The sequence below is a fragment of the Pygocentrus nattereri genome, chromosome 1 (assembly GCF_015220715.1).
Source record: "Pygocentrus nattereri isolate fPygNat1 chromosome 1, fPygNat1.pri, whole genome shotgun sequence".
In the NCBI taxonomy this organism is placed as follows: Eukaryota; Metazoa; Chordata; class Actinopteri; order Characiformes; family Serrasalmidae; genus Pygocentrus; species Pygocentrus nattereri.
In genome coordinates, this window is record NC_051211.1 from 11,884,332 (window position 1) to 11,900,850 (window position 16,519).

The 16,519-nt window shown below is 37.9% G+C and overlaps 1 protein-coding gene across 4 annotated transcripts in view; it reads right to left on the reverse strand.

The window, feature by feature from the left end:
- Positions 1 to 632: 632 nt before the first annotated feature.
- The window catches only part of rapgef5a (Rap guanine nucleotide exchange factor (GEF) 5a), a 132,243-nt gene continuing 116,356 nt past the window's right edge, over positions 633 to 16,519 (reverse strand). For all 4 annotated transcript variants that reach the window (XM_037539247.1, XM_017701512.2, XM_017701510.2 and 1 more), the window contains exons 15-26: positions 15,935 to 15,965; positions 15,075 to 15,153; positions 12,432 to 12,581; positions 11,699 to 11,796; positions 9,884 to 10,006; positions 8,449 to 8,627; positions 7,780 to 7,870; positions 6,441 to 6,491; positions 6,232 to 6,319; positions 5,711 to 5,775; positions 4,256 to 4,310; positions 633 to 4,031 (exon numbers count right to left, since the gene is read on the reverse strand). In XM_037539247.1, coding sequence (XP_037395144.1) covers positions 3,913 to 4,031; positions 4,256 to 4,310; positions 5,711 to 5,775; positions 6,232 to 6,319; positions 6,441 to 6,491; positions 7,780 to 7,870; positions 8,449 to 8,627; positions 9,884 to 10,006; positions 11,699 to 11,796; positions 12,432 to 12,581; positions 15,075 to 15,153; positions 15,935 to 15,965 — 1,129 coding nt within the window. In that variant the 3' untranslated portion in view covers positions 633 to 3,912. The remainder of the gene's footprint in view (positions 4,032 to 4,255; positions 4,311 to 5,710; positions 5,776 to 6,231; positions 6,320 to 6,440; positions 6,492 to 7,779; positions 7,871 to 8,448; positions 8,628 to 9,883; positions 10,007 to 11,698; positions 11,797 to 12,431; positions 12,582 to 15,074; positions 15,154 to 15,934; positions 15,966 to 16,519) is intronic.

Below are 16,519 nucleotides of genomic sequence, written 5' to 3' on the forward strand. Positions count from 1 at the left end.
CTCACACGAAAATGCCTGAAAATCTACTGGAAGACCCTTTATCAATGAAACAGTTTGTGTCCAATTGGTTTAACCCTTACTTTGTTTTCCCAGAGTCTTGACATTAACAAAAATAAGTCATCCAACCTTTGGGAATCACCTTGTACTGATAAAGAAATCCATTGATGCATTACTCATGAATATGCTAATAAATATGATATTCAGCTTCTGGACAGTATTGTCAATTATCAGGCTTCCTTCTGCATTAGCCAGCTAGCATCCAAAATCTTTCCTATCCTTATATATCCAACCCTAAAGTGTTTTTAGTTTTTCAGTAGTTCCCCCTATCTTCAAGATACATCATCAGAAGAGGGTTTCCTTAGTCTTTAAAGCAGACAGTTTCTCTCTTGGCGCTGCTGTGGCTCTGCTGAAGGAGCAGAGTATTTTTTCAAAATATATGTAAATGGTTATGTTTTTTATTTTGGCCAGAGTGCCCTTTAACCCAAAGGCCTCTGTTTGTACCTCAGATAACCACCAGGTGTCAGTATTATGCCCACAGCAGTCCACTACAAAGGTCACTTTCAGATGCTGAAAACTCCACGCCAAAGATACAGCAATGTAGGCCTACACACCACAAGACAGACGCCAGGGAATAATTTTACATAAACGTTTTATTCACTCATTTGCTGTAAAAATGCATATTATAGAAAAGTTGTGTGTGGTTTCTATAGCAACAAAGGGAAAAAAAACTGCACAGAAGGTAAACATATTGCTTTGCATTTCTCGTTTTGGAACATAAATAATAGAGAGCATATCTATTTATATTTACATTTGCAGGATACGACAAGCGTGTTCATTCTCATTGGTGGGTTGCTTTACCACATGCAAACCAGCTGAACATGGTGTGAAAAAGAGCAGATCTGAGCAGCAACAACAACAAAAAAAATAATAATAACCCTCCCGCTTCCTAAAAAAAAATCTCTCTCCTTGTTTTTTGTTTCACTCCTGACCCACAAGACAGTCACAACATTGCCAGGACCATCTTTTTGGACCAGGTCACTGCAAAACATTACAAAACATTACACTTTTTCTTAAAGTAACCAATGAGTTCTGTGTTTCACATCCACTCGGCTGTCCCTCGGACACGTTCCAGCCCGGTTATCATCCTTCACGTTAAACACAAATAATTAAAAAAGACATAATAAATAATAGCAAAGCGTCTCAGTCCTCAAATGCCATAAAAAGGTCAGTACAAAATGTACTGAGAGACTGGGAGAACAATTATTTATTTATTTATTTTTTTGTGACAGGTCATGGATTTTCATCAACCACCTCTAGAGAAAGTGGAGTGTCGGGAATTCCACTTTACTGAGCTGTTCTGAGTATTCCTTTTTAGAGAGCACAGAAAAAAATAAGACGAAAAATATCTGTACCCTTTCAGTACAGAGGGACATTATAATGCCCTTGTAATGTCCTTTTAAGCCTCAACAAGCCAGGAGTCTGTAATTAACAGCCCCCTTATTATTATGTATCTAGGATGAATATTATTAAGCATTAACAAGCTAGTAGTTGGTGTTAATAGGCTACTTATTAAAACATTGTTAAGCAGTATCTAGGGTGCCTTAAACATTTTCAAAGCACCCATGTTTTTATTAAGCATTAACAAGCCATGACTTGGTGACTAACTAGCTGCTCAATGTTTCTTTATTAAGCAGTAAGTAGTTTGTTTACTGTATTATTGAGGAGCTACTAGTTTGAATTGAACACTTTTCCAGCACACTTGTTACTAACTCATAATTAAGGCTTAAGAAACCAGTATCTGAGTGAATAGCTCATTTTTATTTGTGTATTATACAGTGAACAGCTTACTGCTGATGGTTAACTGGAAATAAAATGAAAGGGCATGATCCTTATTGATGCCAAGACCGAGACCCTTTTTGTGGTGCTGACTCTCACGTATTTCAACACTATGCACAACAAGAATGAAAGAGCTTTGTAAAATGTTATTCCACCCTAGTTATTGCTTAATAACATAGTAATAAGCAGGTTGTTTAAAACTATTGGCTTGTTTAGGTACATTACAGGTGCATTATATATCCCTCCAAACTGAAGTGCTACCAAAAAAGTTAGTAAGTGACCCCTCCCACAAGAAAACAAAACAAAACAAACAAACAAACAAACAAACACACAAAAAAAAACAGAAATGTTCCAAAGGATTAACATGTGCACGATACCATTTCTTCACAAAATGGGTCTCTGAAATCTGTAGGTAAGGCCAAAAACAAAGTTGCACAATGTTAACTAGACTTAATATTGCATCACCCTCCCATAATAATAACAGTAATAATAATAATAATAATAAAAGCATTTGGCACAGAAACATATGTATATGAAGATGCCTCACAATAAACTTACATATTTAAACCTATGTACATTCTTACACATTATTGTATAAACAGCGATGATAAGTGCAAATACTATGTGCATGCAAGCAACTCTTTTCTAGATTTTAACTGAAAGCGTATGAGGTCCAACGGCACCTTTCTATGGCATCAGAGAGAGAAAATCTGATGGCTCATGTGGAGAAAAACTAAAACACTGCACTCCAGTAACGAATGTGTAAGGAGTCTTAATAAGCATTGCACAGAGAGAGACCAAATGAAACAAAAACCAAAAATAAAACCATGGAATAATACTGCTATGTTACGGAAGCAGGGACAAAGCCCCGTCCCCAAGCACGGGCAAGTCCATTTACGGCTTTACCTTATAATAGTCAACAGAAATCACAATAGCCAACAATATATTTGTAATTACATAAGTCTGTGTGGCACTACTTTACTGGCAGAGTTCAAAAGGCTACACGACATCTAGGCTTATTCCAACAAGTATCACACTTGAGGATGAAATGGCATCATGGTCAACAACAACAGCCTCTGTGAAAGCTGGGGCCTGTTGGAATGAGCCTTTATGGATGTGCGTGCAGGTTTACATCAGTTGAAAGGCTTATGTAGCCTTGCGAATGCTGCCCTTCAGTAAAGTGTTACCGTCTGTGTGAAGCATGTATTCGTGACATCACTATGTCTCCCCACGCACCACATGCTATTCTCTTTCTCATTCAGCCATTCTGAATGGCTGCCCTAATAGCAGGCATATCCCTGAAAAGCTCCTGTGAAGGTGTTCGTGATGCAGTTGTGTTCCAATATTACCACTACTAAACTGTCATGTACTCAACACATACATAAACAACAGTATTGTGCTCCGTAGCAGAGCCACAGGTTAAAAGAAGTGGTCAATAGTATTTCAGTATTTCAGTATGACAACAAACCAATACCGAAAAACCTCACGTGTCCTGTGCGTGGGCGAATACGTCCATCATTTGACTAAGAAGAAGTAAATCGTCACTGCCATGTCAAAACCTCGTAACTCCATTTTGTCAGTTAGCTGAACTCCGCTTGAAAATGCCAGCTGCCTCTTACGTTATCACATGACAAATGGACCAAAAAGGGTCCAAAATTACTCAAAATAAAATCTTATTACATTAACAAACATTAAAGTTAATAACACTTCTATGAAGTTATTTCAGAGATACGAGATTTTGTTACAACAACAACGAGATATTGACTAGGTAGAGACGGCAGGTAATAAAACCATTACAAACGTCATAGGAACACAACCTGGGGATCCAGACAGGTCATCAGACTGAGGTCCACTCAGTCTCGTGTTTTGGCCAAGAAAGGGGCTCCCTCTGGTGGTCAAATAAGTGCACGTCACCAAAATCACACCTGAAGCAAGCAGTGTTCGTTCAGTCGGTGCTGGGTGATGGGATTCTTCCGAAAAGAATCACGTATTTTTTTCTGGTCTTGTGATGAAAGGTACAGCACAAATTCACGAAGCGCTGCCGCTGCAGTTCGACGAACATGGCAGATGGCGCTGTTATGCTCTGGGCTCCAGTCTGTGGGACAGCTCAAACAGAGTCTGCTGATTGTCAATAATGTGAAGGTAGTGCACGCTGGCTCTCACATCTGGGCCGTCGCTCGGAGTAACCTCGTTTCCTGGGGAAATAAAAACGGCACTACGTTAGGTCATTGGTCAATAAAGTAAAAAAATATGCTTTGGGTACAAAAATGATGAGTGGTTGTTGGTTAATAAATGAACAATAAACAAACATTTATGCAGATAAAACAGATAAATAGATTGTTAAACAATAAAACCAATAAAACTATTCAGTTAGCCTAGAACATAGATCATGTGACTTTTTTCTCAAAAGAAGACCCACCTGCTTGATCAGTCTGACAGTGGCGTATGTGACGGACAGTGTCTGCAATCATATGCTGAGGAAGAGAAAACTAAATGAGAAAAAGCACCAAATACTAGCAATATTACACCATATTATAGGTGAGAAACACTACAGGCCCTCCAATACGATATAATCACAATTCTTGTGCCACAATACATTTCTAGTGTTATAATATATGAAGATTTGAAGCTGTAGCTTTATTGATTCTTTTCATATATAACATGCTTTCATCCATGATGATTTTAATCTGGCAGTTGAATACAATGTAAAGGGCCCTGCCTTACTAGCATATTATAGTAGTATCAGTACTGTCTGAACGGGGCATCAAACCCTGCTCATTCGTGAGCAGCCTTTCCTAATAGCACCCACACCAACAGAACAGTCTCACCAGAAAGAAATGGTGCTATGTTGTGGATACCAATTTTGGTAGCCTATTGATGGGCTTAATACACATTTAAAATATTAATAATTCAATAAAATAAAATATTGATATTTGGGCCTCCATGTTAAGGCTGTTATCATCAGTACTTTTAAAACACTGAACAACTGCATGTCTGTTAGTTCTGTTTTATTGGATTTTGTCATATCACCAATCTTTACTTTAGAGCTCCCTTAAAGATGGAATGGTTCTGAATCTGCTGTCCTATATGGAGATGTTGTTTTTGTGATAGTTTTCCACTTTTGACTACAATTAATTTTTGAAGTCCATTCTTGGTGGAGGTGCACATGCAGAGTGTGCCCTTTTTCTTATTTTTTCAGATGTACTACAATCCTATTTCCAAAAAATTTGGGATGGTGTGCAGAATGTCAATAAAAATAGAATGCAATGATATGCAAATCACGTAAACCATATTTTTGAAGGAAAATACTTTTTAAAGGAAGGAGAGGTGATGAAACACAGTGGTAAACATGCTCCGTTCCAACTTTTTTGGAACGTGTTGTTGGCATCAAATTGAAATAAAAAAAACTATTAAATTTCACAGTTTCAACATTTGATTTGTTGTCTTTGTACTTTTTTCATTTAAATATAGGGCTTAAATGATTTGCACATCATTGCATTTTGTTTTTATTTACATTTTGCACAGCATCCAAACATTCTTGGAAATGGGGTTATAGTATTTTACCACAACATTACGTTTAAAAACTCATAAGATGTGTGTGGACTCACTGGTCAGTTTGTATAGTAAAATAATGCCTTTATTTATGTTGTAGTCATTGCAGCTCCTGGTTCAGAGCCAGTAAGTTTCTCTACAATTAAGCATTTCACATTAAAACACTGACTTACTTTATTTCCGGCTGCATTAGCTAGATTTTTTGACAAATGGGGTTGAAATGGGGTGGAATTTTAATTTTAGGGCTTTTTTTCTGGACACAGGTTCCCACCGAAAATCATTTTCACTACAAAGCTACATTTTCCATGCCCCTGCGACTTACCAGCTTCTCAAAGTTGACAAGGTTATCATGAAATGTTTTGTTCCCCTCATGAATGAAAGTGATGTCTGCAAATAAAAAAAAAGAATTTTGAATAATACAAAATAAACATATATTACTCTACTTGAACCCTGCTACATAACATTGACATAACCATGCCATAAACGCGTCAGGGTAGATGATGTGTGCTGTTATGAGTTGTGATGATAGTAATTAACAGTGTCATGCTGCCATTACTGGTAATTGTCACGACAGATGCCATAATGTATGACGTCATGACCGTTAACTAGAGTACATTTACCAAAAACTTGCATGAAATATAAGCTGCTATGGCATAAAATGCTATGGCACACTTATGGCATGGTTATGTCAGCGTTACGTAGCAGGGATCAACTAAAGTGTTATTCATTTTTTGCTGTGAAGGTTATGAAAGACTACAATTTTCAGTTTGTAAACACCAATCTTGTCCCCTGTGGCCCGCAGCTGCATCTTCATAAACACAGAGACAGCTGTAGAAGGCTCACCTTTGAGTAGCAGAGGCATGAATGGAATTTTGGGCGGCTTCATCTTCCTGAAGGCATCTCTGTAGGCCTTGTGGTTCAGGGAGGGGTCCTGCAGCGGAGCACCAAGAGTCAACTGTCAACACATCAACTTGAACAAAGCAGGAAAAACACAAGTTCCACCTGACATAATATAACCCAAGCTCACGCTTAGTGCTGTGGGAGTGACTTACAGTCAGTAACTCCAGTTCGGAGAAAAGCTTCTTGAATTTCCCAGGAACTTTCTGGAGGAACACACAACAAGCCAAATGGTAAAGGGAGCTGTAGCATGTAAAGGCATGACAGTCAGGCCCCAATATAAATAGCTTAAAGTTTAGCACCTACAAAAAAACTCTCTAACTGGTCTCTAACTGGACTGACCAATGATTTGGGCTACTATCTACTTTAAAATGCTACAGTAAAATTACTGATATAATTTGTTTTTTCCACACTTTTTGTGTAATGATATTTTAAAAGGTTTTGAATACAGTACTTTAATATTTTTGTAGTTATTCCAAAGTAGCCTGCTCATTTTTCTCTGGTTGGAACTAGAATCATGGTTGGAGTCATATGAAGTAATATGATGTAAATCAGTCAATCTTTATTTAAATTTGGAGCATGTTGAGGGTGACAATTTACAATGTATAGCATTATACAGAAGAGTAATATAACATTTAATATAAAGAGTAAACCAACATTTGTGATAGTATAGACCAACATTTGTGTGTGTATATATATATATATATATATATATATATATATATATATATATATATATATATATATATATATATATATACATATATATATATTGTTATGAGTCTTAGAAGTTGGTTGCATTTTCTGCTTCATATAATCCAAATAGTCCAAACACATTCAATAGCCACATTTACATGCAGCCTGAATCTGTTAAATAGAAGAATAATAGCCGTAAGTGCTTGTATCTGATTACACTCCTGGGCTCAATCAGACAGTTTAAGTATGTTCTGCGCATGTCTGTTCGTGTCATCACAGAGGTTTATGATGTTGAACAAAGCGGGAGCAGAAACTGGCCTGTAGAGGAGACGAAGTCTATGTTTCAAACTATAAATGACTTATAAAATGTTTGCAGGATGGAGGTCTGGCCTCAGAATGTTGTAGGGCATGCCGTCTTCCTCTTGCCTCTTCTTTAATGAGTATATGTGAAGTACATTTCCCTGAGTCTACCTTAATTTAAAAGCAATTAAAAACATAAGCGTACAAACTGAAAACTCAGGTTACTCAGTGTTGCTTGTCTCACTCTGACTGGACTCACATGATGCTTGTTGTCATGGTAATATCTACACTAAGTGCTACTCTACGCATGTGGGAAATTTGGGATCTGATTACTTGCAGTGTGCATGTTGTTCAGCATGAGTGAGCATATAAACACATCAGTCTCAATCTATAATTGGAATGTATTTGATTGGATTGGTGTAAATCTTTGCATGAAAACACAGCCAGTGATGTGAGGTCTGAAATACGTATGATGAACATACAAAATGCGTCTCTTACCTCCCAGGTCTGATTCAGCCGGCTCACTGCTGCTGTGTTCAGGCCCATTATGATGGCGAAGGAGGAGTTCAGGTTCCTCTGTGCTTTACAGCTATGGAGAGCACAAACACACATTTTAACCTCTACAGATTTATCCTGGAATCAATATGTCCAGATGTACAGCTGGAGACAATCATCTCACCAAACATATTCCTGCAGAGGACAATGAATGAAGCCACCAATAGCTTATTCCTTGATTTCATTACTTGCTTTCCAGTAACTACCTTTATGGTGGCAAGCTTGAAATTCTTACAGCATCTCTGTAATTTTATTGAATTTACAACCATTTGTCACTGTGTTTACACACTATGAAATTAGACCTCTGCATTTAACCCATCCGTGCAGTGAAACACCAACATACATGTATGCCAGTGAACACACACACCAGGGGGCAGTGAGCACACTAGTGGGCAGCCCTATCCACGGCGCCCGGGAGGGTTAGGGGTCTTGCTCAAGGGCACTTCAGTCATGGACTGTCAGCTGAGGGGATCGAACTGGCAACCTTCCAGTCACAGGGCTGGTTCCCTAACCTCCAGCCCACGACTGCCCCCTGCCACTGACTGAGGCTATATTGAGGGGTGAATTAGACATGATTTCATTATATTCATATGAAGAAGCTGAGGCTCTTACTGAGCAGCGATCTTGATGAACTTCTTGAGCAGTTGGACACGCTTTCCAAGTGATGGACAGAGGAGTACCTCTGACATGACCCACTGCTGGACCTCATTACACCGCTGCAGCAGCTGCTCCAGCGCCACCGTGTGGCCACTACTCGCCTGGCGGCTGAATGTGTAGTAGATCAGCTCTTGCTGTAGAGGGAGACATGAGAAAGTTAAATGATCTCAGCTCATGACATATTGTTACATATCCTAAGTTTTCTAGCAATTCAGCATTCTTTTGTCTATTTTTATAAATAGCAGGATGCAGTGGCAGCTAGTGGTCAAGTTTGGGTACTTATGCGCATATATATATATATATATATATATATATATATATATATATATATATATATATATATCGCTGCTGTTGGAACAAAACCTTGTATGTCCATTTTTGTCGTTTTTCAGTTTTCAGCATAATTTGAAAATACCAATAGTCCTATATATTATGTGTAAATTCCACGATGAATGCACCAACAGATATGACCTAAAATTACTTGGAAGAAAGTCTGGTTCCATTGACTTCCATTAAAAGTACAGTATGTTTTTACCTTCTCCTGTAAAGTTACCATATTGGAGATACAAGGTTTTGATCCGACAACAGCGATATATACACACACATATACACACTCACCAGGCACTTTATTAGGTACACCTGTTCAGTTGCTTGTTAACACAAATAGCTAATCAGCCAATCACATGGCTGCAACTCAATGCATTTAGGCATGTAGAGGTGGTCAAGACAACTTGCTGAAGTGCAGGCCGAGCATCAGAATGGGGAAGAAAGGTGATTTAAGTGACTCTGAACGTGGCATGTTTGTTGGTGCCAGACGGGCTGGTCTGAGTATTTCAGAAGTTGCTGATCTACTGGGATTTTCACACAGAACCATCTCTAGGGTTTACAGAGAATGGTCCGAAAAGGAGAAAATATCCAGTGAGCGGCAGTTGTGTAGATGAAAATGCCTTGTTGATGTGAGAGGTCAGAAGAGAATGGGCAGACTGGTTCCAGATGATAAAAAGGCAACAGTAACTCAAATAACCAACCAAAATCTCTGAGGAACTTTTCCAGCACCTTGTTGAAAGTATGCCACCTAAAATTAAGGCAGTTCTGAAGGCAAAAGGGGGTCCAACCTTTTACTAGCAAGGTGTACCTAATAAAGTGTATATAATATATATATATTATTAGATGCAAATTTTGAAGAACACTGTGCAGGTTATTTTGCTATTGCTTTGAGACCTCTGGACATTCTGAGTGTACATCAGGAGTTGAAAGATCTGATTGGAGTTGGAACAGATATCATGAATCAAGATGTGCTCTTTATAATTTGCTATGTTACCATCAAATTGGCTACATATCAAACATCAGCGTCAGTCTGACCTTTACTTGTCTCTCAACCAGGCCTTACCTCATGCACAGAGTTGAAAAGACTCCAGTCGAGGTTGGTGAGTGCCACGGAAACATCCCACGTGTTGATGCCCAGGAGCCGCGTGGGCCGCTGAGCCAGTTCCTGGCAGTCTGTCAGTGGAGGCTGCAGGAGACAGAAAGAAGAAGAACTGAGCGTTAGAGCAGGCTTTCCTGATGGAGCCGATTGACCATAGTATTCAGTGCTGTGCAAATGTCAGAGACCACCTTCATTTATTCAATCATTATTTATTTTTTCAGGAGATATTTCTGTGGAGATTAGATATAAGATGATCTGTTTGCATAAGGAGGAAGAACTCCTTGGAACCAGGTTCCAAAATGCATGTCATCATATTCTTCATAACTTTCATATTTCATAAGCTACATTCAGAAGGTGGGTGTCGTATGAGGCTGTAACTCTTCTTTCCAGTCAAATAGATGGTGATGTAATTTTAAACCCTTATAATAAAAGAAGTTTTTTATTTTTCCACAAATCTGGGCTATAAACTATAAACAGACAGCATTTCTTCAGTGATCTGCTCTGTAAAAATTATTTTTATAAAATAACATAAAGAGCGTTTAAGATTTTTGGCTTTCAGCAGTAAGTTGTAAGCATATAGTAATATGTGTGATCATAAAACACATTTTCTGTTCATTTTAGGGGAGCTTTTACAAATAAATGCATAAATAAACTAAATAAAAATGTATCTCATGCAGTTACTGAATAATTTGCCTTAAGACTTGGTCACGTAAATTCAGATTGAAAAAAAAAAAACCCTGGAGAATAAGAGGATAACAAGTAAATCTAATAAGAAAAATAAAAATAAGTGAAAAAATAAGCTTTAAAAAATTATTAACAGATACAGATAAACTGGGAATCTTAACAGCCGTGCAAGACCTGATAGACACCAACCAGTCTCCATCAGATAAACAGCACTTAAAGCTTTCATCTCTGATAGAGAGAGGAGAAAATCAAGCTGCTTCAGATCTGAAACAATCCACAGCTGTTTCTGTCCATCCTTCCACTGTGAGAAGGCAACTCAGTGCTATGACCATATAGAAGACCATAACAAGCAAAGAAAGATTCATGAAACAAACAAAGAAGCTGCTGGTTTTCTCAGAACAATGGACTGACCAATCCAAAGTCCAGACCTCAACATCACTGAATGTGTTCGTTACTTAGATCTCGAAAAGCAGAACATTTATCAACTTCTAAGACTGAACTTTGGAGGTATGAAAAAAACATCCTTGCAGATTTCTCTGAAAACTGAAAGTCCCCTGAAAAGAATGGAAACTGTAATAAAGGGAAAAAGTGGTCACACTGAATACTGAAAATGTGGCATATTTATCCTTGCTGAAACTTCCATGTCATTTTCATAAATAAACAGCTTCCAATACATGTATGACCTTTACAGAATGGTCTTTTTGGCTGGATATGTAGGGTGGTCTCACACATGATGTTCTTTTAAGAAAATAATATTTTCTTTATTTTCTTATTAACTTATTTTCGCTTAGAAAATAAAAAAAAAAACATGTCATTTGACCAAACATTTGCATTTGACTATTCAACAAATGGGTCAAAAGAAATCCAGTGTCATCAATCCACGGTGCTTATACAAGTAAGCTGTATATGCTAGGACATTAAAGGAGAAAACTGGATCAGTATTCTTACTTTGAAGTTTGATATACTAACTATTGCTTCCTAAAGGCAGCAGAGAGTCACAGATTAATGCTTGTTATAGTCACTGAGCCTCAGGTTCACTGTGATCTATGAAAGGCCACATTTTGTACAGCAAGTTTAACAATTTTCTCAACATACCAGAATCTCACTCAGGTCTTTCCAGCAGGCCATGAGTCTACCAGGAGGAGTCAGAGACTCAGAGAAAATGCAGTCATGTGGTTGAATGGCGCGTTTTTCTAAACACAGAAAAGGAGATGTCAGAAAACACTGAGATTATGGCAGAGCACAAGATGCAGTTCAAGCTTTGTTCTTTATGTGGAAAATATGAATAGACGTGTGCATACAAGTACGTATTCAATGTATCTACAAAACAGTGACTTTAGGAGAACTAACCAGGTCCTTAAAGGAGATTGCTTCATTTTTTCTACCAAGTTCAAGCATTGCGTTGTAAACAAACTGACAATGAAAAGTTTAATGGCTAATGCTCCATTCTGGAAAAACTCAGTCAGATTTTTTCATGGTGGTGCTGATAGGAACCAGACATCTGAAGAGGCTAATCCCTCTAAAAACTGCCTCAAACACTGATATTTGGGCACAGCAGAACACAGCACAATGTTAATAAGCACCCTTGTTGCTTGAAGCCTCAAACATTGATATTACGGTAGTTTATGGCTCTAGATTTTTTTCAGATTAACCACTATTATCACATAATTATCAGCATGACCTATAAAAATTCAGCAGACCCATGTAGGTTCACTAATGGTTTTGGATAGTAAACACAATGGCTGTATATGTGTTATAGACATCATGATGCCTGGTTCCTATCACCACCATTGTAAAGGAATCAGAGCCTTTACATCCTTTACATTACCTCCACTGTATGTTTGAGCCACCAGCACCATGTCCTCCTCAGGCTTCTCCATCCTCTGGGCCACAATGTGCAGGAGTTCCTGGGCCAACACTGTAGTCCTGACCCTGATGCTCAAATATGAGTCTGAACTCACATAGACACGGCACATCACTGAGAGACAAAGAGAGAGACAGAGAGAAACAAAAATAAGGGAAGGGGGTGAGGCAAGGCAGAGGTGGTGTAGCAGATAGCAGTCCTAACTGCATCATTGAGCAGCAGCAATATACAAAGTTAAATGAGTAATTACAGTGTTCCCAGTATTGTACAACCATAAACATCTACACACGGTGCTGCCTCACACCTTAATTAGCTCCTCATACATAAAACATCTGATGCCGCCTCCAGCATGTACGCATAATTAGTTCCCTTATTCGCTACTCTTTAACTACATCTCACCCAAGCAAGACTTACAAAAAAAACAAAGGTGCGAAATATCAGGCGAAAATCTCATAAAAACTATGGTAGACTGTACACAGCATGAATAGGACAGCAGTAGCAGGTGATGGAAGGCATGTAGAGATTTAAGGAGCATTTGAAGGAATCATTTGACTCTTTTTTCCTCTCCAAATTTAGCTGAGGCTAATGAAGCTAACAAAAAATTGAAGCCAGTTAGCGCTGTGCAAACTGCATGCCTATATCATCACACACTCACCTCAGACTCGGGCTGCACAATATGCAATATTTGATAAAGCTGTTTATTTTCACAATGACGACATGAGTGGTGATAAATTATGATTAAAATCATGTGCCATTGCATTTTTGTAAACACAAATCGAACTAACTATGCAGTATTGTGCAAAATAAAAATAATGAAATATTAATAGATGCATCAGAACTGCAAGTACAGCTCACATGTATAGCCAACAGATGTAGTGAATTATTTGAACAGCTCCACGTTTGTTGTGACAGTAGCCATTACTGCTTATATATTTTATACATCAAACCAAGTTTACACCTTGCATTAACGTGGTTTTGGAGATTGGATCTTGTTCAGATTTCCTTTGACCACATACAAAGCTAGGTGTAAACACCCCAGGATGCATTGTGATCAGATTACAGTCAGATCAATCAAATCACATTCAGAGATGGTCTTGACAACATTTAACTCGAGTGTAAACAGAATTCAAGTAAAGCACCCAAAGCAAGAATGTTCACTTGTACTAAAATAGGGAAAAAAGTAAACAAAACAACTTTTTACATGGGAAAAGTACAACCGGATACACATCCAAGTTTGTCCAGATACAACCTGGACAAAACAAACGTTAATCCAAAGTGTAAAAAGGCTCTGTGAGTGAAAAGTCATCGCGTCTGAAGCATTTTCCCAGTAGTAGTTCACGACAGAGTACTTTTTGAGCCATGCATTTAGTTAGTGCTCTTCATGCAACAGAGCAGAATTCCAGCCTCTTCCAGAATTCCAGAATTCAAGTACGTACTCTGGTGCTGCACCTGACGTAATTTGATCCATTCTGTCATCACAGCCCTTAACACTGTGTTTATCACAGAAATTCACATCACAATTACAATAAAAAATACGATTTTTTTGTGCAGCTCTGCCTAAAACGGTTTCTATTCATTAAGTAGTCTCAAATAAAGATGTTTTCTGACACTGTATGATAAGCTGTTATCTTTAAAATGGACAAACATATAAATGTTTGAATTTACAATTGAATTTGATGTAGTTCAAGGCAAGTGTGTGAAGATTTAGGCACAATAGAACATGGCACAATGTTAATAAGCCTCCTTGTTGGCTACATTACTCTTGGCTCCAGTTCAAACCTAAATGAGCAAATTTCAGACAATAAACCTGTCTTAGCTGATAATTTAAATCTGGGCTAATGGGGAAAAAAAAACTTTAAATCAGATCTTTTGCCATACTAATGATGCCAGATTCAATAATTGACAGTTCAAATTTGAGATGCACCATTTTACCATTTTTTCCCTTACGATATCAATAGCAATACCTGATCCTTTAGTATTGGCCGATACCGAGTACCGATACGGATGCTAACTCTATTTAACCTAACTCACCTGTAAGTCTTGATATTTATAGTTACATTTTTAAAGTATTTTATTTAGGTAAAATCTATGTTCTACATCTGCATCAAACAAAACACACTCAGCTTGGCTAGATGGCATTTATTTGTTGGATTATATTTATTAGAAGCTTAAGAAAACTTGTATTTGTTTACTTTTATATAATTAGTAATAAGAAGCGCGTATAACAACTTAAGTGAATGTAAAATATCTAGTGGACACACAGGTCCGGCTGGCAGGCTTCTATGCTAAAGGCTAAATTACTGAATTTACCAGACTGGAAAACTAAAACAAAAATGTGGCCTGTGCAAAAGAAAAGGCACATTTTATATGTTTTATTTTTACACTTATTACATTTTAAATTACATAAATTACATTGAGGCAACTGGCCCTCAAGGGTGTCCTCTCTAGGGGATTCACTTAGGAAAATAATTAGCAAATTACTGTCCTCTGAGCTGATATTATGAGTGACAATGTTCATGAACACATGTTTGTTTCTGTGTTTATGGTGGTTCTTCCTGTTCTGTACATCAGTTCAAGTTTCCGGTTAACAGCAAATTAATAGCTCACCTTCTCTGCTGTCACTGTGTGCTCCGCGGAGCTGGATGCCGTTCTCCTTCAGACTCAGCTGCTGGAAAAGAGCCTTGTTCTGCAAGGACACAGAGGACAGCACAGTGAGAATAAACGCCCACTCAGCCTCTACCAGACATATCACCGGAAACATACTGCCCACCATTCTCACTCTAAGCATACAGGAACACATCAGCACAAGGCTTTGTTTGACACTTCAGTCTGGGACACTAAGCAAATTTGAGAAAATGAAAAGACAAATTTCCTAATAAAATCTATAATTTTATTTTTCTCTAATCATATTAGTTTCACAGACATTTATTCCATATATCTAGTTTCCATTTCTACCAGAGGGGGTGACAAAGCCTTACGGACTCTTCACACTCTGAGTACACATTACACTAATCCTATCTTTCGCTTCGGAGCTTGTGGTGGCTTCTGTAGTTTGTTCTGTTTGTTGCTTTTGGTGCTTAGAGCTCCAAACTAAATCAGATTTTCAAACTCAACCACACACTCGGAGCAACTGCTGTAGAGCCTCCATCAGCTCTGTAGCGCTCCTGTCACTAATAAAGAGCATCAGAGACAATTAAAGTTTATTCCATATCATTGCTGCTGTTAGTTTACGTTTTATCCAATGTGGCAATTTTCCAAGTAATATGGGCCATTTCTATTGGTCCACTCATTGTGAAATATTCAGACAATGTAAAGGGGAATTGTTTTTTAAAACGTATGAAAGTAAATAAATGAGCAAAAAACGGATAAAATGATAAAATTAGTTATGAGGTTTTCTCATAACAGCAATGATACTCAGATATTTGCTGCCAGCTTTTCATCTTTGTCAGTTTTTTTCTCCATCTTACCTTTTGGTGGGGAGAGTAATCATCCACAGTGCTGAGAGAGAGAGCGAGAGAGAGAGAGAGAGAGAGAGAGAGAGAGAGAGGTATGATTAGTGAGAGATCAGTGCATAAAAGAACATGAATGCCTCCCACACCTACACAGGCAGTTAGAGCGGCTGAAAAAAAGACAGACGAAAGGAGACAGGCTAAGCTTTGGCCTTTTCACAGCTGCTGGTGAGGAGACTGACTCAGTCACTGCACTGCAACATCTCAGACAAGCTGAGAGTTGCCACCCTGCAGCCAGTCTGACACTGTTAATGCGCCGAGTCAGAATCCAGTTTGTTTACTATATACATTAAAGCAATACTCCAATGTTGTTCAAACGTAAATTCAATCTAATCTATCTGTAGTACACAGTTTATTACCAAAGACTATAATTTCTATAATAATATTATAGAGTATCTATATGCTACCATTGTGCAATACCTCAGCTGCTACTTTCTTTTACATAAAAGCTTTTTTATTTTCCCTTTTTATACCTTTATTTTAAATTATTTTATAATTTTTACTTTTTGTGACAATAAAGTTATCTTATCTTATCTTATCTTA